The 23860-nt window shown below is 47.3% G+C and overlaps 1 protein-coding gene across 7 annotated transcripts in view; it reads left to right on the forward strand.

The window, feature by feature from the left end:
- Positions 1-23860, forward strand: part of PLEKHA7 (pleckstrin homology domain containing A7) — a 245187-nt gene that overhangs the window by 196649 nt on the left and 24678 nt on the right. For all 7 annotated transcript variants that reach the window (XM_054525915.2, XM_024255003.3, XM_054525917.2 and 4 more), the window contains 7 exons: positions 1921-1974; positions 11775-11843; positions 12018-12098; positions 13259-13408; positions 14001-14102; positions 20052-20160; positions 20356-20582. In XM_054525915.2, coding sequence (XP_054381890.1) covers positions 1921-1974; positions 11775-11843; positions 12018-12098; positions 13259-13408; positions 14001-14102; positions 20052-20160; positions 20356-20582 — 792 coding nt within the window. The remainder of the gene's footprint in view (positions 1-1920; positions 1975-11774; positions 11844-12017; positions 12099-13258; positions 13409-14000; positions 14103-20051; positions 20161-20355; positions 20583-23860) is intronic.

Genomic DNA, 23860 nt, shown 5'->3' on the forward strand with positions numbered 1-23860 from the left:
TGCTGTCTGGCTCTCCCATGTTCGCTGCCTGTTTGCTTCTGGATGCTACTGCCAGACACTCTGTGGTGGTGGAGGCTGAGCCTACCCTTCTGGCACTGGGGAGGGGGGCTGCATGTGGTGTAGGGGCCCTAGACTGTCGCTTCTCTGGCTGTAAGTAGTGACTGCCAGGCTGGTGTGTGGTCACGTTCAAAGGGCTGTGCTGGCTGACAGCCTTGTTGCCCCCGTGGCCACTCCTTGGGATGTGGAAAGGCACATATGTGTCAGCCTGGAGGGAGATGCAGGGCACCCTCTCTTATCTGGATGGTGCCCTGTTGCCTCACAGAGTGTCTTCTCATCTCATATCTTGCTGAACCTCACAGTAAGCTGGAAGAGGTTAGGTAGGAGAGGAGTAAGGACCACACACAAGGCAAGTGGAACCAGAAGGGGAAGTGACTTGCTCAGGATCCCTCAGCTAGAAGCATGCAGGCTGCAGCCAAAATCCAAGGCCTGCATGACACAATGTTCTAAACTGTTGCAAGAACATTGGGCTTTGCAGACAAGCTTCTCAAGGACTGGCTAGGGGGCTGCCCTCCCGGGTATCTTGAGCAGAAGGATTAAAGAAAAAGATCCCTCTCTGGGGTTGTCCTCAGGCAAAAATAGGTTCAGCCAATGAGGCTGGTCCTCCAGGCTGTACAGAGGTAGGCAGGGGACAGATGAGGAAGGTGACAGGACCGTTACCTTCCTTCCTTGTTCTGTTTTAGTGAGTTTTGAGAGATTTAGGAAATGTATTCAGAAAAATGAATGTCAGTGAAAAACTATCATCAGTTGTGAATCTAAGTGATCTTGAATAACCTTCTTCTGTTCTGTCTTACTCCTATGGCAAGTGTTTAGGGACTGAGCTGTTTGGGAAGTATGGATGGGTAAGAGGTTAGTTTAGGGACACAAGACCTTGCAAGCCACTAGTGCCCCTGACAGTTGTCCTTCAGGCATTCCCATGCATAAGAGCCCTGCCTCAACTCTTCATGTGGTTTGTCTGTGTGACTGTCTTACCTCAGAGCTGTAAGCAAGGGCCACCTGCCTCGGCCCTGGCTTGTTTGGCTGTGACCCTCTTAGCCTGCTGAGAAGATGGTGCCTGGATTATTTTTCTTTCACAGCTTTCACAGCTCCTCTGCCTCACAGTTAGCTTCTGTGATCTGCTACACGGGAAAGCATGAGTTTTAGGAAATCAAAGAGTCTTTTTCTTATTTTCAGTGTTTCTGGTAATTATACTGAAGAACTTAATAGATTGTCAGAGATGCCACAGGCAGATAGGTCTGACCTTGCACCTGCCTCAGGTAGCTCCTGACATGGCTACATTGGCTCCATGCTGAGCAAAAAGAACCAAACTTGCAGGAAATTTCCAGCAGTTGCTGGTGGTTATCATTCTGGAAACCAAGGTCATATTGGGACCTCCTGGGTCACCCAGGTCATCTCCCTGCCTCTTCTAGGCATCCACCCACACCAGTGAGCTTCATCTTCACGCTTGTGAAGTGATCCAGACCAAAGGTTTGATGGATGGAATTGGAGCGATGATGACTGATGCGCTCTAGCTCAGGTGTGGCATGTGCTCCTCCAGGTGGACCTCCCAGGTCTATCTTGGGAGCACAGCACTGCCTCAGCTGCCCTAGCCCTGGGGTAGGATCCTCCCTGCCAAACTCTTCCCTGAGCCAGTGGGGGACAAGCTGACTTTCCCCACAGTGACCTGCAAGATCCGCCTTGCTGAAAGACGGCTCTCAGCTGCACTGAGACATTTGTGCTTCCTCTGTGGCCCCTGATGTGTTGGTCTGCTGTGGTTCCTTGTTCCCAAAGCTGCACAATGTAAATAATTCACATGTGAAACCTCGAGTTATGGAAACTCTTGGTGTTCGTAACTGTGTTTTTCCCTCTCTGCTTCATTTGAAGGCTGATGATACCTACCTCCAGCTGAAGAAAGACCTGGAGTACCTAGATCTAAAGGTAAGTGACATCAGGGTTCCTGCCTTCCTTGCATACTCACCTTTCCGAGAGTGTCACCTCACTGGAGCCAAGCCCAAAGCCAAAGGCCAGACAGGTCTTATCCAATCTGAATTCTAAATCAAGATGTCTCCCATCTTGAATCAGAAGAATTTTATTTCTTACAGACTCAAACTCTGCCTTTTTTCAGTTTCTTGTGAATTTTGTTGTGAGGTCCCTGGCTTACAGAATGAGGGCGTGAGACCTTGATCTCTTCCTTCTCTTGGTCAGAACAAAAAGGTCCCTCCAAAAGCAACCAGTCACTTCTTCGGAGTCTCCAGTGGGGGCAGGGGCGTATGTTTGGTTCACTAATGTGGGTTTTCAGCCACAAGTGGTGTGGTGGGTTCTTTGGTTCTGTTGCTAGGGGAGCAGGCTGCACATGGAATCGCATGGCTTTGAGGCTCACCGGTAGTCTCCCATCTCGGTTTAGGAGGTGAAGGCTGGGCTCCTCCTCGGTTTAGGAGGTAAAGGCTGGGTGATAAGGCTTCAGGCTCTAAATTAGCTTTCTCAGCACAGAGAGAGCCAAGAAAACTCCTGTAGAGAAGGCAAGAGGCATTCTGCCTGGAAGAGAGGCCTATTGTTCCCTTCCCACAGTCCTCTGAAAGCTCCCACTGTGAAAAGCACTTCTTACGCCTGAGCCATGAAATAGACTGGAGGAATGTGACATTTAGTCAGCTGTGGGTCTGAAAAGGTGGGTGAGGGGCCATGGGACACTCAGGTGACTGCCACGAGGGGCAGCGTGCCTCCCTACAGTCTCCAGTGTACCTAGCTTGGGATATTTTTAACTTGGGGATCTTCATCCAGCCTCATAGAAGCAGGTCCTAAGGAAGAAGATAGAAAGGGGGTCTCCCCACAATGAAAGGAGATCAGGGCTTTTGATTAGAAACCAACCAGTGCAATTCTGTGTCTGTTGAACACTGCTGTATACCCAGATGACATGGGGAGATGCAGAAAAAAAATTGAGGCTGTCTGGTCTTGAGATACTTCCAGATAGTCTTGGGTTGGTGAAAGAAATTATCCCCAAATAACAGACTCCTCTACAATGACTAGACAAAGATCTGTTTGGCCTCGTTCTCAGAGCTGAGATGATGAGAATCTCTGTGGGTTACAACACTGGAGAGGCTTCTGAGAGAAGGTGGCATGTGTTTGAAGCTTTGAAGAGCCAGGGGGCTGGGATGGTTGAGATTTAAAGGGAAGGAACAGTGAGAGCCAAGGAGAGCCAGGGCACAGTGGTTGTGGCCAGGGCAGCAGAGGGGAGGTGGCGCTAGGTCATGCAGGCTGTTGACTCTATCCTAGGCTTTAGGAAGGAAGGTGGATGCCATGAGCAAAAAGACCTGGCTTTAGCATGTAAGGAGAACAAGGAGCTTTCTCTCAAGGCCAGGACTGTCTAACTCACTTGACAGTCAGATCACACAGAGCTTGAGTGACTGCTCTAAGTATGGTGGTAATTCCTCAGGATTCAAAATGCTCAAGCATAGCTGTATGGACCAAATGTGGCAGCCCAGCCCATCCTCCTGCAGCCTGTGGGGACAGGCAGGGTTGTTCCCACCATGCCTATGGAGAGAGATTCACCAGCCCCCAGCCTCCACCTGCCCTGTGCAGCACCATATCCCCATTCCTCAGCCTCCCTGACAGCCAGTCAGCAGCTGCCTGCACAGTTCTTGTCACCCCTGACCCAGGGCCCAACAGTCCACTCAGACATACCTGTAGAGCATCCATGGTGCACCTGGGCCTATGGGAGAGGCCTGGCATGCCAGCAGCACAGGTGAGTATAAAACACAGGTATACCAGAGTGTTTAGTGCACGGGGCCAGAGAGAACTAAATGCGCCTGAGCAAGAGCAGTAGGAAATAGCTGCCTTCTGGTTCCTGTTTGTATGTGACAGTGGAAACTCACAGTTGGTCCTGGAGTGATGCTTGGCCTCAGGTTTGTTTTATTTCAAGATCATAGAATTTGAGCTATGCGGGATTAAAGAGGGAGAAACTGAGCCACAGAATGGCACAGCAGAACTAAGAGTCCCTGCGTGTTGACTCCAACAGAAGCTTAATAACAATAGGGGGTTATAATGTGTGCCAGTCACTGCATTTTACTTCTATTAAGTTATTTTACCTCCAAAGTGGCCCTGTAAGGGAAGTGGTGGTATCATCTTTTAATGGACCATGACTCCGAAAGGCTAATGAGTTTCCCAAGCCTACACAGCAGTTAGCAGGTGTCAGTATTTGGGTGCGGCTCTCACCCTAAAGCCCTTCATCACCTTGTCCCACATCCTCTCTTGAAATGCTGCTCTACCACTGTGTACCCAAAGGCCTTATGTTTTTATGGAGCTGAGCTTGGATTGTTATGCCAAGAAATATATTTGATGGGATAGAGAGAGGCAGGTTACATCCTTGGTGTGTTTTACTACCTAAGAGCTGCACATGATTAGAACGTTATCTAGTTATTGGACTTTCTGGAAGTTGTCATTGTTTGTCATGGAAAACAACTGTGTTGATACCAATATTCCCCTGGTCTTACAGCTGCTACCCCGGTTGCTATGCTCCTCTCCAAGAACCAGTCCCCCAGCTGAACTGCACCAGCAGCCTGGAAGAGGCTTGGCTCACCAGCAACACATATGAGAAACAAGCTGGGTTTTGTGCTAAGTGTGTGTCATCAGTCTGACATGGCTGCCAGAAAGGCTGGCACCCCCCAGCTTCCCTCAGAGGGTCAGGGGCCCAGATTAGGAGGCAGTAGGTCTGCTCTGCCCTGCTCAGACCCAGCTTGGGTTTAGGGTTCCAAGATGAGAGTCCCACTTCAGGATCCAGATGAAGGAAGGGCTGGAATCAGGGGAGAGGTATTGAAGGCTTGCAGAACCATGGCTGGGTGCATTAGGCGGGATGCTTTTGTTTGCAAGTATCTAAAACCTAAAGCAACCTGCTAAGTTGAAAAGGGAATATACTAATTCATGTAGCCAGGGGCCACATTCCTGGGGCTGGGCCACATTGTTCCTCTTCTACTTTCCTTGTGTGTCAGACTTCTTCTTTCCTGTGAAATAAGGGCTGCCTCCACACGGGCAGGGAAGGTGGCTGCCTGCAAGCCCAGATTCACTTCTTCCCTACTCAGTATTCCATGCAGTGAGGGAGGAGTTCCCTAATGGGACACACTGAGCAGAGACAGGAAGCCCAACAGCATCTGGTACAGCTACAGTGTGGAATGATTGAAGAAGTTAGGGGCGATTCAGGAGAGGCATAGAGACAGCCTGTAAAACTCTGGTATGTCTCCATGTGTTTTCTGTAGCCCTAAGGAGGAATTAAGACACGTGGATGGCAGCTACAAGTAGATAGGTTTCAGTTTAGTAGAAGAAAGACTTTTCTAAAAGGGCCATCTCAGGTGGTGGTGAACTTCCCATCACTAGGGTACAACTGAGGCTCAGTGAAACTGAGTGGGATGAATGGTTGGATTAGGAAAACCCCAAGGCTCATTGGTCCTTAGATTCTATGACATGCTGGACAAAGTGTCCCTGAGTCAGGGGTCTCTCTGGACATGGTTGAATAGGCCTGTAGACCATTCTGGGCATGGAAATGGAGATAAGCCAGCCCCTCTGGGATCAGCCGCTTATGAGAGGTCCCCCCTGGCTCCTTCGAGGGGGGTGAGGTAAGGAGATAAGCCTTTCTGGAGAGGAGTCTCCCTGCTTGGTATCCGATCTGCTGACCTCTCCCCTCCATGTGCCATGTTGACTTGAGGTCCCCCATGTCCCTGTTTGAGAGGCCAAGGACTTAAGTATCCAGAGCCCATCTTCCCCTGCCCCCAATCAGCTGATGCTCAGCTTCCAGAATCAGGGGTGCTTGTGGGCCCACGTTGAGAAACTTTACCTTCCTGAAGTGAGCGTTCCTGCTGGGGTGCCAAGTGATCATACAACGGCACACTCTGCTCTTGGGAGCCGCTTATATTAGTGTGCTTTTTTGGAAATGTTTACTTTGCTGGCATTTTCCTCGATGGTGCCAGGGTGAAAAGGACTCACATTGATTAAGCATCTGTTCCTGCCTGGCAGTATTTGGGCACTTGATGTTCATTTATCTCATTGAATCCTCTCAGCAACTTGAGCAATATGAATTATTATCCCTTTTTTATAACCAGGAACCCAGGTGTCAGAGAAGGAAAGTAACTTCTGCAAAGTTACACTGCTGGGACATGAACCCAGCAACTGACTTCATACCTGCCTTCTTTCGTCCATGCATCACACGCTTTGCCTACCCTAAAGTTGTGTTCGTTGAATTGTATTCCTGGCATTGAAGTTCTGCTCTTCAGAACCCTATACCTTAGCTGAGTCACAAGGGTGGGGTGTGGGGTTCACTGTTGTTGACAATTTAAGTTGTCTTTATGCTGCTGTGAAGCACAGCCAGGAAGATGAGGGTACCTGCTGTCACTCATGTGAAGCCTTTGTAGATAGAAAAGGTTGCAGTCAGCCCCAAAAAGGCTTTTGTCTTCAGTGAGGGATGTGCCATCAGTGGCTCCAGGGTTATTGGAATCTGGACTCTTCCTGACTGTTTGAACCTGAGATCAGGACTTTTTCTGTTCAGGCTCTGTTTCCAAAATCAGCTTCTGGGACAGTTTTTAAAGTTGTAATTGGGGGATGCCACATACTTCAGAATCACCTGAGAGCTTGATAAAAGCACAGACCTGGAGGGTTCTATTGAATTGGACACTCTGCTGCCCAGAATTCTGCATTTTTATCAAGCTCTGGGGTGATTCTTGTGTACACTAGGGTTTGAGGTCTATTATTCTGGAGAAGAAATTATTAACTCTGGCTATGAAAGAGAACTGTTGGGGAGTTTTTAAAATGCATGTAAATGTCTGGGTCCTACCCCTTAGAGACTGTGATTTAATTGGTAATATTCAGGTATTACTCTTTAAAACAAACAAACAAACAAACAAACGCCTTAGGTGTTTCTAATGCACATCCAGCATTGAGAAACATGGTTTTGAAGTAGTGGCTCTCAAAATGTGATTCTCAGACCGAAAGTGTCAATATCTGGGAATTCATTAGAAATGCAAAATCTTGGGTCCCATGCCAGATCTGCACCACAAGAACCTCCAGGGATGGGGCCCAGCAAATCTGTGTATTTGCCCTCTGGCTGATTCTGATGCACGCTAAAGTTTGAGAACTCCTGTTTTAGGGCAGTGATTCTCAATCCTGGCTGCATATTCGAACCACCCAGGAGAGTGTTTAAGAATCCCAATGCCCAGGCCCTGTCCCAGACCAATTATATCAGAATCACTTGGGGTGGAACTCAGGCATCAGTACTTTTTAAAGCTCCCCCAGTGATTCCAGTGTTCAGCAAGGGCTGAGATCCACTGTCCTAGATAATGAGGACAATGTTCCCAAAAAGGAGCTGTAAGCATTTGGGACCAAGGGTAAGACATAATCATGTAGATGCACCACAGTTCTGGTGGAACTTAAGGTTGAGTGGGGGTGAGATGAATGCATAGCACGACTCTAAACTAGTATCTTACAGAATGTGATGAGAGAGGACAAAAGAAGAAGCAAGTTCCCTTCTATGATGTTCCTCCTTGCCTTCTGCAGCAGAACCAGGAAGGAAATGAAAACTGAAATTGGCACTCCCACATAAACCAGCCTGTGCAAAAGTCCCTTCAGACAGCGTATAACATTTTATAAAAAGTAGAGAGCTGCAGTCTGGGAAGGTCCCATGGCCCATGGGAGTAGCATCCACGGTCCCATGGAAGTACCATCACCAAGATTCAGGCCTGGTTGTTTGAATTGCACAGCACACAGCCTCCTTAAAGTTTTCCCTTTGCCAGTTCCCCAAATTCTGGCTGCTTCAAGTGTCATTTGATGTCTCACTTGTTACGTTTTGTTGTATTTGCCTTTTTGTTTGGAACAGATTAAAAATAATGAACCTTTGATCAACGTGCTTTACAAAGTGCTGAAGAAGTCAGCACGGGGCTGTCGGCCCAGGAGAAGCGTAAGATGATCTGATCCGTGTCTCCAAGCGGTGTCATTCCATTGCTTCTGGCTCGGTGCCGACTTCATCACTTGCTTAACCAGTTGCTCTCCTGACCGCCCCAGGCTTCCCGCAAGTCATTTTGGCTTATTTTCAACTGAAGCTCTCTTCAGCATTTTGGCTGATGCACCAGGCTGAGCCTCTCATCTGTGGTTTTCTGTGACTCCATGTTTTGTGCTGCCAAGGGTGGGGGAGCTTGCCTGGCTTGCCACCAGCTTGTGTTGTGTTTCCATCATCACGTGTCTGCCTCCATGGAGAGGGCTCACCCAGACAGAATTGAGCATGAGTTTCTTGGGAGGGAACAGCAGTTATTGGTCATCTTCCAAGAGCCAGGGTATCCTCAGATTCCACGGTGGCCCTGAGATTAAGGTGGCACTTTTTGGGGGCAGGCAGTTGGTATTTGGATAACAGCCTGGAGCTGGACTAAAATAAAATGCCACCCCCTGCCCATACCCTCTTTGATTGATGCAGAAGTAGGGACTGCAATGTGGCCAGCTCTCACAGCATTCCAGGGGAGGATGCAGATCGGGAAGCAGGTGTTGTGTCCAACCATTGTGAGCCCTGAGAAAGTGGGTTGGGATGTGGTGGAGGGGAGGGAAGATGCCTGGGTGGCCTTTGATTCCCCTCTGATGGAGAGACTCTTTCAAATGGATGAGCACCCACAGACTTTTACTTTTTCTGATGACAGAGATGCTGGGGGGACCCAGAGTTGATGTTTTAAGTGTATTTGAACATGGCTATAACAAACACACTTTTAAAAGGAAAATTAGATGTAATATGGTACACATGGATATAATATTTCTTAGCAGCCTCGGCTGTCTGGAGCAGAGCTACATTCAGAAGCTTAACGGTCCTCTGAGCTGTAGAAACAGCTCTCATCAAGCCCATGGTCCAAAGCCTGTGACCTTTTGTCCATAGGAGACAGAGCCAGCTCACATTACTTTGACACATTCATGAACTCACTGAGCAAACATTGCCCGAATTTCCTCAATATGCTAGGCCCTGGCTGGGCTTTGAGGATACAGAGGAAAGGCATCCATCTCCACAGTCACCCCTAATTAGGTTACTCTCTAGTGAGGAGAGACAAATGAGCAAACAGAACATTGTACTGTAATGTGCTGGGTGCTGTAGTAGCAGCAGATGCAACGTGTGGAAAGAGCACCCTGAAGGGCACCACCCCCAGTTAAAGGGAGAGAAGAGATGTAAGTACCTCGTGTCAGTCGAGCTTATAGTCCTTTGAATTCCTAACCCACAACACTTAGTAAGCAGCACTTTTTTTTTTTTTTTGACATGGAGTCTCGCTCTGTCACCGAGGCTGGAGTGCAGTGGTGCAGTCTCAACTCACCGCAACCTCTGCCTTCCAGGTTCAAGAGATTCTCCTGCCTCAACCTCCCGAGTAGCTGGGACTACAGGCGCGCGGCACTGTGCCCGGCTAATTTTTGTATTTTTAGTAGAGATAGGGTTTCACCATGTTGGCCAGACTGGTCTTGAACTCCTGACCTCATGATTCACCCACCTTGGCCTCCCAAAGTGCTGGGATTACAGGTGTGAGCCACCGTGCCTGGTCAGATAAGCAGCACTTTAAAAAGGGACAAGAGAAATCTACTTTTTAGAAAAAGAGGTAGTACTAATATCCTGAGACAGAGAAAAAAAAGGTTGAATGTATATTCAGTATTCCATGAAGGCAGCAAAGGGCATACTTTTAGAAAACTTTCCATCAAAAAGTATAATTTAGAAGATTCAGCTTCTTCTCAAAATGTCCTTTTTATATAAAATATCTCATTCTTTTCCTGATGGTGCTGGATAAATGAGGCATTGCTCAATTAGATTTTCTGGCTTGTTATTTAAGTATCAAAAAGACATCCTCCGTAAAAAGCTTCAGTGAAATAAGGGGAAGAGTTTTGCTGGGGAAAGAATCCCCAGAGTGTATCTCCATTTGAAAATGATTTCTACCCCAGAGGTCAGCCCGTTTGGAGAATAGACAACCTCTTTGTTCTTGGCTTTGATGAAGGGACGATGACATAGAGCGAAGACTTCACTGCTTTCACCTGCTTTTTCTCCTGGGTTCCCCTGAGTTTAAAACCCACATGCTGCCTGAGAAGTTCAGCTGTTTGTGATTCACCAGGATTAACTTCATGCCCACCTCCCCGCACCTCCCTGCACCACCCCGCTGCATTGCAGGAGACAGCACAGTCTGTTTGTGGATCGTTGCAGTCTTGTGTTCTGCAACTGTGTGTACATGTGTATGTACACATAATCTGACAGTCTGAAGAGCAGAATTTGGCTGGAGTTCTGTTTTTTTCCAGGAACTCAACAACACTGACCTACATGTGTTTCCCTTTGACCTACATGCAATTCAATAAGCATTTGCTGAGTTTGTGCCAGGTCTTCTGTTCAGGGCTGACTTTACCAAGATACATTAAACAATGGTCCCGCCCTCTTCTGTGCGACCAAAGGGATCATGGGAATGGGTGGGGCAGCTGTGTAGCCCAGAATCAGTCCTCACCCCAAGGCAGGGAGACTCCGGTCCTCTCCCTTGACCTTTGGGTTTGCTCATGACAGTTTGCAGGGAGAGGTAGCATAGGACAGTTGGGCACATGAAGGGCTTGAGCACTGAGTGGAATGTTTGCCAATTTATTTCCACCTCCAATTCACACTGACAAACTTCCTGGACCTTACAGATAGAATGGGGAGAAATCTACACGTCTCTCTCCAGCAGCTATCGGTCCACAATGGGACCTGTCTGCATAGCACACACAAACCACCTGTCTCTGCCACTGTTAGCTCCACCCTCCATTTCCCTGGTCAGACCTGCAAAATAGAGCTCAGTGAGGTGGTTTCCCCTACATTAGGCAAAATAGACTTGGTTCTCCCTGGCCTTGTCTTGGCCATGGGAAGGTGCATCTGTGAAAGTCACTCCCCTCAGCCCCTGCATGACTTTTGGCAAGAAAAATTGGGGCAAATGGAAAAATGGGATAAGTTAGATTTCGATTCTCAGGAGTCAGTGAGAGACAGGCAGCATATTGCCTACTTTGAGTCAAGTGAGGGATGGGAAATGTAAAATCCCATTGGCCCGCAAGTTTGGGTGACTTTTGTGTATTGCTTTATGGTTTCCTTTCTTGTAACTTATACAAGTACAGCCTAGCCTCAGTTATTCAGGGAACAATTAAAAACCCTTGCTGGGAACTAGCCAGGTTCCTTTTTACCTTGGCCAGGTCTTCTTCCCAAATGGTAAAGGGTGAGGAAGGCTGGCCTTACCCACGGGGAAGTGGGCTGCTCAGAGACTTCCTTAAACTAAGGCTTGACGGTGGTCAAGGGATTTGTTTGTTCCTCTGGGTCTGCCCATCTCACCACCCTGGGCAGGGGGTGATGGACTTCGTAACTTGTGTTTGTTCCCAGGTTCAGTAGTACACCTCTGTCTTATCGGTGGCAAATCTTCCAAGATTCATGCTGATTTTTCACATTCATTTTAGGCAAATATATACTTTTAAAATTGATGATCCTTTAACTTGAACATCTACATTTTCTTTAACTCAAAGGACTTACCAGCATTACTAGAATCATCAAAAGGTTTTGGTTTTTTCCTAAAATGAAATAGGCATAGAAATAGAGCCAAGTATGGCCCAAGTTTTTGTCCCTCTCATGCTATGACACTATCTGCCACTGCCAAGGACTTCCACACCATCCATTATAGGATGAATTTTCTTTCCCGAGCTCTGATCTCAAACACCATAGTTAAATCTCTTTTAAATTGTTCGCCTCCCAGATGACAGGCCGGGACCTTCTCAAGGATCGAAGTCTGAAGCCTGTGAAGATCGCTGAGAGCGACACTGACGTGAGTGAGCAGAGTGACATGCTGACCCCTCAGCTGCCTCCTGACCCAGACCCAGGGTGAACAGCTTCAGGCAGGGCTTGGATGGTTCTGTAGCCAAAGGCTGTCTGATTGCAATCCCAAGGTCATGTCCTTTTCTCATCACCCCGGGCCCTCTCCACCTGTTCTTGCTTTTAGGTCAAACTGAGCATCTTCTGTGAACAAGACAGGGTCCTCCAGGACTTGGAAGACAAGATACGAGCCCTTAAAGAGAACAAAGTACGTGTCAGTTTTGAATAATCTTGGAATGGGCAGAGGGGCATTTTGTCCTGTCTTTCTTGAGACATAGGCTGGACCCTCATGTTAGTACTGAACAACAGATGTTAGCTTATTTAAAAAAAAAATGCACTGGGTGCGGTGGCTCATGCCTGTAATCTCAGCACTTTGGAAGGCCAAGGCAGGTGGATCATGAGGTCAGGAGTTTGAGACCAGCCTGACCAACATGGTGAAACCCTGTCTCTACTAAAAATACAAAAATTAGCTGGGCATGGTGGTGGGTGCCTGTAATCCCAGCTACTCAGGAGGCTGAGGCAGAAAAATTGCTTGAACCCGGGAGGCAGAGGTTGCAGTGAGCCGAGATCACGCCACTGTATTCCAGCCTAGGCGACAGAGGAAGACTTCGTCTCAGGAGGAAAAAAAAAAAAAAAAAGCCTTTGTGTTTAAATGGTGTTTTTTAGGGGTTTCTATCTTATAGAGACCCTCCTGCCCCCATTCTGCTTTGGCTCACCTCTCCCTGGAGGCCCTGTGAGGTGAGCCTGGGAGAGGAGCTCCACTGGCTTATATGTGATGACCCCAGGTCCCTGAACCCCAGGGAAGCAGGGTTGCTTTGGAGGAAGTGGCTGTAGTCATTACAGGGCAGAGGCCTTTGCTTCCTAAAGCTCTTTGTCTCCTAGGATCTGGGCTATGGAGGCAGCAAGTCTGGATGGGAGTGCCGGAATGGGCCAGGGGCCACCAACATTTGGCCTTTTCTATTCTTAAAGTATTTTTTTCCTTTTTCATTTTAAATTTGTGTTGCTGGAGGTTGATAATATACTCTTTTCCCTAGGAAGCTAGAGAGGTTTTTGTTTTTTGTTTTTTTAATTCTTTGATTTATCCTCTTAGCTTAGTTTATCCTCTTAGTTTATCTCATAAGGAGTTAGACAGCTATATCCCTAGTTTATAGATGACTAAATTGAGGCACAGAGCTGTTAGGTACTTTCCCCAGCCTACCCCCTAGACAGAGTCAGAGCTGGCATTAGAGCCCCAACTGTGGGCCCACATCTCAGTGCTGGTCCCTTCAGCCTTGGTTAGGTCCAGTAGCTTTGGTTCCTGGTGTGGTATGGGAAGGCCTCTGGGGACTGTCCTCCTATCCTGCTGTTTTTTGGCCCTTCGTGGTGCAGGACCAGCTAGAATCTGTGCTGGAGGTGTTGCACAGACAGATGGAGCAGTACCGAGACCAGCCCCAGCACTTGGAGAAGATTGCCTACCAGCAGAAGTTGCTGCAGGAGGACCTCGTCCATATCCGAGCTGAGCTCTCCAGAGAGTCCACTGTGCGTAGAGGGTGGCAGACCTGTCTCCCTCAGGACGGGCCGAGCAAGGGGCTGCTTTTCTCACCTCCCAAGATGTAGTTGAGTTGGTGTCCAGAGGCAAGAGTCCTGAAATAGCAGAGCTTCTCCAGTAGCCGAACTGCCACCTGACAGAAGATGATCTTGTCTGGGGGTGACATGTCTGCCTGCACGTGTGCCTTAGGCTGCTTACCACAGCGGCTCTTGAAGGCCAGTGACACCCAGTGGGCCATATTCCTCAGAGCTGCCTGCAAGGCTGTTCCCCTGATCTGTGTGCAGTTAATTCCAAGTTGTCAGAATCTGCTTTTTCACTTCTCAGTCTGTTGTGGTACAGGCCAGGGCTGAGAATCAAAGCATCCTGAGGGTAGAAGAGTGAACAGTGCAGGTGACCAGGGTCAGAGCACAAATGAGAGGATGTCACGCTCTTTCCTGCTCCTCTCTCTCTCCCACCAGGCCTGCCTGGTCTCCTTCCCTCTTCCCCTGGCTAGGTCAGCATGGTCAGGAGTACAGGTGTTCATGAGGCCTTCCAAGGGGGCAGGGGATAACTAAGAACCGGAAGCATTGTCTTGGCCAACAGGAGATGGAAAATGCTTGGAACGAATACCTGAAGTTGGAGAATGATGTGGAACAGCTGAAGCAGACCCTGCAGGAGCAACACAGAAGAGCCTTTTTTTTCCAGGTGACCTGATACCTGTCCATCCCTTCTGAGTTCTTGTTTTGGTTTTTTGTTTTTGTTTCTGTTTTTTTTTTTTCCAACAGACTTCACCTGTGGGGGCTGTGAGCACTGCTCAGAGTCCTTCTCCCCCTTGGCCCCAGATGCTCCACCCCTGTAAAGGAGCCACCCCAAGCTCTCCCTTGAGGATCCCTTCCCCAAGCCAGGCTGTGATGAGAAGCTTCACCCCATTCCCTTTGCCTTGCTGCTCTCAAAGACAAGCTCTTGGGTGTTTTAGAAAGGGCTTTACTTCTGATCATTTGGTGTCATCAGTAATCACAGAGCGATCTGTGTTCCTGTAGTTCTTGGCCCCATCTTAGGCTGCTAGCTCATCGCTTAGACAGCAGCAGGAAATGCCCACCCCTTCCCTCCTCTGATTCCTGGAGATAGATGTTATCATACCTCTACCAGAGGGAGACAGTGTGAATTCTGTCCTTTGAGGCACTCTGGTCTCCAGGCAGTCATCTGCATTTCTGGAGGCCAGGCTGGGTGATACCCATCTCTGTGACCCCTGGACCACTCAGGAAAGCTGGCCTTAGAGCCCTGCCTCTTCACTCTTAAAAAATCAGGCCACCCTATTGATAGCTGCTTCTGTCCCCCAGAAGTGAGACAGTGAAAGCCCTGTGTGGTTTTTCTTCTTCCAAATTGGGTTCCAAATTGCCCAGTGTTCCCCCACTGTGGTGCTTAACCAGGTTTCCACCCCACCCTCACAGTTTTTTAAGTGGAAAATAACCTGTTTTTTTCTCACCTGACTTAAGATCTATATCTTCTCCTTTCAGGGCCCTGACATAATAAGTGTGTTTGAATTCAGCAAGCATTAATTGAGGCTTCTTTTGTATGAGGCACCACACTGGGCCACTTTTGGTGCTGGGCTTGCTAACTGATGAGATAGTTCTAATCAAGGCTCTTTGTTTAAGTGATTTAATGAATATATTGACTCTCCAGACATTAGCCTCACCCCAGAAAGTTGAAGGAAATTCTGGAGAGGGGTGTAGGTGTGTGGGCCCTGAGGCTTTTCCAAGGGCCCTGCTGTCCCTCTGTTCATGTAGAGATGGTTCCCAGAGAGCCCTGCCTAGGACCACGTGGAGGAGACCCTCGCCTGTGCCTCAGGGCTGGCTTACGAGACTTTCCCCAGCACTTGTCTATCTCCTGCTACTGTTGGGGTCGTTTTCCTCCCATAATTTCTCTTCATCCACACTGGCTAACATTTCACTACTCTTTTTTGTAGCCCCAGCATTTACCGTAATGACTTGAAAATACTAGGTGAATGTTGTTGACAAAGTCCTTCAATTATTTCTGGTTATGAGTTTATAAAACTGCCCAGGTATACCTATTTTCTTGGACTTCAGTGATCTGAATTTTTTTAGCAGTAATTTTTTTAGCTTTATTTTTAGCAGTAATTTTTTTAAGGTTTTCATTCTTTGTTTCTGTAATTACACAAATGGTACATGAATACGTGTCTTTGAAAAGGCCAAAACAGTAAGAAGCAAAAACAAAAAATGATATAAAAGTTCCTCTTCCCCCTCCCCCTTTCTGCCCCTCCCATCACCCTCCCTATGTGTCATCAGTGCTATCCATTGGTGGCATTGCCTTCTAGACCATTTTCTATGCATTTTCAAAAATATGCACATGCATAGAATCATATGATTTATTCAGGGATGGGAGCAGGTAAAAGGCTTACTTGAAGAGGATCACACTTACACATTATTTGGCAACTCACTTTTTTTGTCATAACCTGATATCATGGAAATCTTTCCAGGACAGTTAATCCAAAATTTATGCTGCCCAGTAAAATATAAATTAATTAAAAGTAACTGAAATTCAAAATGTATTCCTCATTTACATCAGACTCATTCAAGTGCGCCATACCCACATGTGGCTTTCGGCTACTGTCTTGGACAGCAAGGATTATAGGTTTCTATCATCTCAGAAAGGTGTATTGGGCAGCGCCAGTCTAAGGAAATTAAACTTGTTTTTCTTGACTGTTACATACTATTTCATAGTCTGGGTGTTTTCTACTTTATTTAGCCATTCCTCTTCTGATAGCATTTAATTATTTTCAGCATTTTGCTTTTATAAATGGTGGTGTGATGAGGATTCGTGTAACTGCCTTTTTACATTGTTTACAAGTATCTGTGTAAGATAGGCTCCTAGGAGTGAACTTGCTGGGGTTGAAATGAGTATACATCTTAAAAGTTGATGGATATGCCAAACCACCTTCTAAAGGGCTGCACCTGTTTATCTTCCTAGCCACAGCAAATGAAAGTACTGGACCTATTTGCTCACATCCTTGTCAGCACCTGTAATCGATCTTTTTAGTTTTGCTAGTACACTAAATGGCATCTTGCTTTAATTTGCATTTATTTAGTTATTAGCCGGTTAAATATCTATTCGTATGATTATTGGCCATTTGTGTCTTTACTATGCCTTATGTCATGGTGATTTAACATATAGCAGGCCTAGAATCCTTTTTTTCTCCCCTTCCCTCCAAAAAGCAAATAGATACACTGTGACAGGTCTTTGTCACAGACACCCTGGAGAGCTCAGCCCATGAGTTACTCTCAGATAGGCCAGCCTGGAGCCTGCATCTTGATTTCCACCTTGCCTGCGGCACTGCTCACATTTTCCCTAAGTGGCACAGTAACCTGGGAAGCTAACAAAGCCCTGCTTTGAGCAGGCACTGTGCTAGCTTCTTTGGTGTCATTCTAAGCCAGGCAGGCTGTTAGAGCCCTAGATAAATCATCAGCACTGCAGATGTGCTTGCAGCCCCATGTGCAGATTCTCAGTTACAGGGCTTAGAAATTCGCCTCCCTGTAGTCAGGTTTGGCTCCAGGAAAATAGCCTTTTCAGTCAAGGCTAAAACAGTGAGTTCAAGGCTTTGCTGAAAGCAGCACATAGGAGTCTTTCTACCCAGTGTGGTGGGAGGAGGCAGGAATGAAACTCCACCCCCTCATTTCCCCCAAAATTCCCCCCCCCCCATTATGAAGGCCCAAAATTCCATCACCATTGGAGAAGGATAGGGACTCTCCAGCCTTTTTTATTCTCTGCTCTCTGTTCTTTTCTCACATGTAGGGGTGACAGAAAGGCATCGGGGGGCAAGAAAGTGGCTGACAGGGGAGTTTTGCCAGGGAGCTATGGAGGAGGAAGAGGACTGCATTTAATCCCTTTCTTTACCTGTTCCCAACACTCAGCTTGGGGACTTCAGCCCTAGAGGTCATCCTCTTACATACACATTCCCTGGGCTCAGTAATACACCTGTCTGTTTTAGGATGCTCATGCTTTGGCATGGAGCTGAGAATCAAACCTATTATTAGCTTGCCAGACCTGAGGATGTGCTTTATGCTGGAGGGGTTGAGAGAGAGAGTGAGGACTGTGAGCCCCCTTGGGACAGGAGGTTTTGGACATCTGTTGTCATGGCTGTTGAAAAGTATTTGCTCAGGGAATTTTACATGACTGGTCCTTTATTCATGTAGCATGTATGCACTGAGAACCTGCTAAGTGCTAGGTCCTGTAGGGATGGATCAATGAGCAGTATCAGGCAGGTCCATGAGGCTCATGCAGTGCAAGGACTCTTCCAGTTGAGGGGTAGCTAGGTGCCTCGAGAGGAGATGGGGTGGGAAGCCTGCCTTTATTTTAGTCCATGGGGTGGGACCAAGGCTATCTTCCCCCCATTTTAACTTAAAAGTCAAGAGAATACTACATTTGATGTTTAAACAGCCCCGTCAAGAGATGGCCATAGTCCCTTAACCACATCAGACCCCTCTGCACCTCTTCTAGATCCTCTTCCCATTCGATTTTGGTTGTCAGAATGCACATGATCATATAGCCTAGGACCTTCCCCATCGTATGTAGATATGTATTTTTGGAGTTTATTATTTTTTTAAATTGATATATAAAAATTGTACTCTTATTGTGCTAAAAAATTAACAGCTTTATCATATATTTCACATGTCATAAAATTAACCCTTTCGGCTGGTCATGGTGGCTCACGCCTATAATCCCAGCACTTTGGGAGGCCAAGGCAGGAGGATCACTTGGAGACAGGAGTTCAAGACCATCCTGGGCAACATAACAAGACCCCCGTCTCTACAAAAGCTGAAAAAGAAAAAGAAAAAGAAAAACTAGCCAGGCATGGTGGCATGCTCCGGTGCTCCTAGCTACTTGGGAGGCCAAGGTGGGAGGATCACTTGAGCCCAGGAGTTTGAGGTTAGAGTGATCTTGATCACACCACTACACTTCAACCTGGGCAACAAAGTGACCCTGTCTCCAAAAAATAAATAAATAAATAAATTCACCCTTCTAAAGTATACATTTCAGTGGTTTTTAGTATATTCACAGCATGATACAGCCGTCACCATAATCAATTTTATAACACTTCATCATCCCCCAGTAGAAACCCTGTATCCATTAACAGTCACTCCCATTCCCCCAGCGTCCCCTCTGCCCTTGCCAAACACTAATCTACTTTCTGTTTCTACTGATTTGACTAGTCTGGACATTTCTTATAAATGGAATCATGTAATGTGTAGCTTTTTGTGACTGGCTTCTTTCCCTCACATGTTTTCAAGGATCATCCTTGTTGTAGCATGCATCAGTACTTCATTCCTTTTTATTGCCAACTAATATTCCATTCACTACTGTGTTTTTAACTAAACCTCAAATATCAGGTTCAGCTCTGACTTTTAAAAAATGTTTTTTATATCCTAGAGATGGTGTAAACTCTAGTCCTTGCCTTCCCTTCTGTCATGATTACATAAGACAGTGCCTTTTAAAAAATTGTGGTAAAAGCCAGGTGCAGTGGCTGATGCCTGTAATCCCAGTACTTTGGGAGGCCGAGGCAGGCGGATCGCCTGAGGTCAGGAGTTCAAGACCAGCCTGGCCAATGTGGTGAAACCCCGTCTCTACTAAAAATACAAAAATTAGCCAGATGTGGTGGTGGGCGCCTGTAATCCCAGCTACCTGGTTGGCTGAGGCAGGACAAATGCTTGAACCTGGGAGATGGAGGTTGCAGTGAGCCGAGATGACGCCATTGCACTCCAGCCTAGGCAACAGGAGTGAAACTCCATCTCAAAAAAAAAAAAAGAAAAAAACTGTGGTAAAATACACAGAACATAAATTTACCACCTTTATTATTATTATTTTGTTGAGACAGGGTCTCTCACTCTTTTGCCCAGGCTGGAGTGCAGTGGTATGATCTCGGCTCACTGCAACCTCTGCCTCCCAGGTTCAAGCAATTCTCATGCCTCAGCCTCCCAAGTAGCTGGGATTACAGGCACACACCACCATACCTGGCTAATTTTTGTATTTATAGTAGAGATGGGGTTTCACATGTTGGCCAGGCTGGTCTCAAACTCCTGGCCTCAAGTGTTTACCTCCTTGGCCTCCCAAAGTGCGGGGATAACAGATAAGAGCCATTGCACCCGCCTCATCTTAATTATTTTTAAGTATACAGTTCAGTGGTGTTAAGTACATTCACATTTTTGTGCGCCCAGTCTCCAGAACTTTTTATCTTATATAACTGAAACTTTATACACATTAAATAGTTCTCCATTATTCCCTCTCCCTGGCCCCCAGCAACCGCTGTTGTACTTCTGTCTCTATGAAATTGACTACTCTAAGTATGTCATACAGTATTTTAGTGGAATGGCACAGTGTTTACAGCAGTCTATTTTTAAATTAGGTAGGCAAGCTGGACTGCTGAAAGCTACTCTGAAATTTCTCCCTGGATCGTGGTCATTTTCCTTGTCTATGCTTCCCTAGAAAGCTATGAAGCAGGCTTGGTTCTAGCACTAGTGGGGTTTCCAGAGGGGATGCTGCCCCCCAGGGTGGGGGGCTCTGTCTGAAATGGTAGGATAAGTCCTAAGAAGAAACTTGTAAGGAGCTAAGAAGGCAAACCCACCACTTCGTCTTCCTCAGGAGAAATCGCAGATACAGAAAGATCTATGGAGAATTGAAGATGTCACTGCAGGCCTGAGTACAAATAAAGAGAACTTCAGAATTCTAGTGGAGTCAGTCAAAAATCCGGGTGAGCTGTTCGTCTTCCTGGGTGTGGGGGATCTGGTTGGGGGCAGGGTGGTGGGAGGGTGGAAGGCTGGGAACCAGGTGGGTGGGGTGGCCCTTGGGGAGGTGGAGTCTTCGAGGTGCTAAATCACTCCACTCATCCTCCAAGGAAGGGGGTCTTTGTTCCATCCTGTGCTTTGTTTCCTTCTATGCCCCTTAGAGAGAAAAACGGTGCCTTTGTTTCCTCACCTGCCTGTGCCTTCACTCTCAACTTCTGAGAGCAAGCCGCCCCCACAGCCCAGTCCTCCAACCAGCCCTGTGCGGACCCCTCTGGAGGTTCGACTCTTCCCCCAGCTGCAAACCTACGTGCCGTACCGACCTCACCCACCCCAGCTGAGGAAAGTGACATCCCCCATTCAGTCACCAACTAAGGCGAAGCCCAAAGTTGTAAGTGGTGATGACTAGGAGCTGAATGCCATTGTTTCTTCTCTGTCCTCAGATTGCCTTCTCCTGGGAGAGAAACTCCTGGGAAAACTTGGGGAAATGGACCCAGCCAGCATCCTAAAGGAGTCCATAGTCACAAGCAGTTAAAAAGTAGTATTTCCATGCTATTGTGCCTTAGACTCTCAGAACTGGAAGAGCCCTGGAAGATGATCTAACCCAGCTCTCCCATTTTGCAGTTGGGAAAACTGAGGCCCACCAAGAAGAAGTGAGCGTGCTGAGTAGGGTGGAGTTTGTGATCTGCAGAGAGGTGTGTGGCTGTGGACGAAGCTGTCCCCATGCAAACCTCTGTGCAAATCCGCAGGGGGCTCTCCTGCAGTTACACAGCCTGTGGGCAGTGAGCTCTGTCCAGTGGAAAAGTGTCCTTCCCTTCACCTGCTGCTGAGCACTGGGCTGGGTTGTGAGGATGCTTTGATCTTTAAAATAACCTCGCAGAGTATACACAGCAAGAACAGTATCCCCATTCCACAGAGAAGAAAACTAAGAGCCTAAATTGTTGACATTAGCTCAATGTCTCCATGCTAACTAGTGAATCCAATCACATCTCCTGGCCCTTCTCTTTTATTCTGTGCCATCTACCATCTAACTGGGCTTTCAGTCCCAGATCCGGTCTGTGGCCTCTGTGGCTGACTGGGCCAGCACCTTGGTTTGCCTGGCATAGAAAGGGGCCAAGCTCTTGGCAGAGTCTGGGAATGCAGGAGACTTTAAAGAAATAGGAGATGTGGTCAGGTCCCAAGAGAGCTCACGCCTCCAGGGCCAGGCCAGCCTTGGCTGGAGAACACAAGGAGGCTGGTCCCAGTGCAGGGAAGCCATAGCAGAGTGGACCTCGGAATGGGGCCCTCCAGATTTTTGCCAACAAAGGCTTGGAGGAGACTCAACTGGGCATCGTGTGTGCCTGGACCTCTGATGAGGTCAGTGCACAGTGCTGGGTAAAACACATGAGTTCTGCTACCCTGGTCCTCACCATCTACCTGCTTCCAGCCATAGCCCAGGGCCCAGAGCTGGACCCAGGGTATGGCCCAGCACCCAGCCAGAGAGTCACTGTGGATTTCAGCATCTTGAGATCTCCTTCCCAATCCCAGATCCAAGAGGTGGACTGGAGCTCTAGCCCTAAAACAGGAGAGGGAAAATACCAAAACAAACAGCAGGAATGTCTGGGGCAGATGGCTGCCAACATAGGACAGAATGCTGCCAGCTGGGACAGGGAGTAGGGGAAAAAGGCACTGGAAAAAGGAGCTGGGACACCCAGATTCCGGGACTGATTCTCTCACTGTGTCCTCAGGCAAGTCCGTCCCTTCTCTGAGCCTCCTCACTTTCCCTTTTGTAGATGGTCACAGAGGCTCCTCCTCAGCTTGGTCATCTGTGGCTCTCAGGCAGGGCTTTCTCAGCTTGGGTGAGCATCAGGATCACCAGGAGAGGTCCTCTCTCCTAGGAATATATGTGTGTTTGCCAGTTTTACCATTTGTTTTATTACTTGCTTGTTTTTAACACTTATAAGATGGGCGTGGTGTTGCGTGCCTGTAGTCCCAGCTAGTGGGAAGGCTAAGGCAGGAGGATCATTTGAGCCCAGGAGTTTGAGGCTGCAGTGACCTGTGATTACACAACTGCACTCCAGCCTGAGCAATACAGCAAGACCCTGTCTCAAAACAAAATAAAACCCATTTATATTTGTGAAACAATAATATCCATCCTGAAAATGACATAAAACAGGATTATATAATTTAACGAATAATAATAAAGAGACCACCTGTTTTATACCAACAGCTAGACTAAGAAATAGAACACTGCCAGCAACCAGAAGCCTGTGGGTTCTTTCCCAGGCCAAGCTGCTTCCTGTCTGCCAGAAGTAACCACAATCTTGACTTTTTGGATAATAATCCCCTTGCCTTTTTTTTTTTTTTTTTTTTTTTTTAAAGTTTTAGTACCTGTGTTGACTTTCCTAAACACTGTGATTATGCTGGTATATAATTCTATACTCTTTTTGTATCTTGCATCTTTTCTTCAACATTATGTTTGTGAGATTTGCATACATTGTTGCATGTGGCTATAGTTCTTTTATTTTTATTTGACTTATTTTCTTGAGTTTAATGTCTTTTTAAAAATAAATTAGATAATATTCTCAAAGGATACAAAAGCAAAAGATATAAAAAGTACCTAATAACATGTCTCCTTCCCACCCTCTGCCTCCAGACATTCCATTCAATCAAAGGTGATCAATGTTTTATGTTTATCTTTCTGGGGAGCTTTTTAGAAATTGGTGATTCAGATGTCTTGTCAGGATTGGAAACTGTGGATCCTCAGAGAACCAGTGCGTATCTTAGGCAGATGGCTTAACTTTCACACATCAGTGAAGTGTGTTGCTTTAGAAGATTGTTGATAAACCTTTGCTTTGGAGTGCTCTTTCCTGAACTTTCCAAGAGCTTGGAATGCCCTTTCCTGAACTCTGCAAAATTCTTAAAAACAAAACCAAATTAGACTGAGAAAGAGGGAATTTAGGAGGTGGCAGGCGTGATGGTCATTAGTCCTGCGAGTGGGTGTTCATGGCAACCAGGGGCCGGTCTGTTGATATGTGGAGGAACCACAGCCCTCACAGAACATTGTGGACAGGGAGTTTCAAGGAAAATGGTTGCATTCATCACATTCTAGGGAATGAACTGCATGGTAGGCAGCGAGTCACTCATCCTGACTGCCTGTTCGGTCTGAGTCAGGAAGGAGGAAATATTTTGTAACCATGCACATTTCTGATAGGCCAGGAGGATGTAGACTCTGTCCTTGTTCAGGTCCCCACCTTGCTGAAGGAGCCAGAGCTCATGTAGGGCAAATGAGCCAGCTCAGGCTGAGCACTGCTGAGTGGGTAGATGTTACTCTCCAGGTGGGTGGTGCAGTCATAAGCATGGAAGTCAGGGCAGGGTTAGCAGCCTGCCTGCGATGTGCACTCCAGATGAGCAGAGGGAGCAGTTCGGCACACCACCAAGGGCATGGACCCGGGAGACCTGAGTCCTGGGTTTCAGGACACAGTTATACAGGTGACACTTTGAGGAATAGAAACTGTATACATCTGAGGGGATAGAGGAGCAGAGCATGTCCCTTCTTCACTGCTCCTCCAGGGGAAGTGTGAGTGCTCCTTGGCTGAGGCAGTCATGTTCTGTGGCTCTAATGTGGCCTGTTCCAACCCTTTAAACCTCCACTGTGGCAGTACCCAGCAGTCCTCCCTCCATCTCCGT

Source organism: Pongo abelii, chromosome 9 (genome assembly GCF_028885655.2).
Source record: "Pongo abelii isolate AG06213 chromosome 9, NHGRI_mPonAbe1-v2.0_pri, whole genome shotgun sequence".
NCBI lineage: Eukaryota > Metazoa > Chordata > Mammalia > Primates > Hominidae > Pongo > Pongo abelii.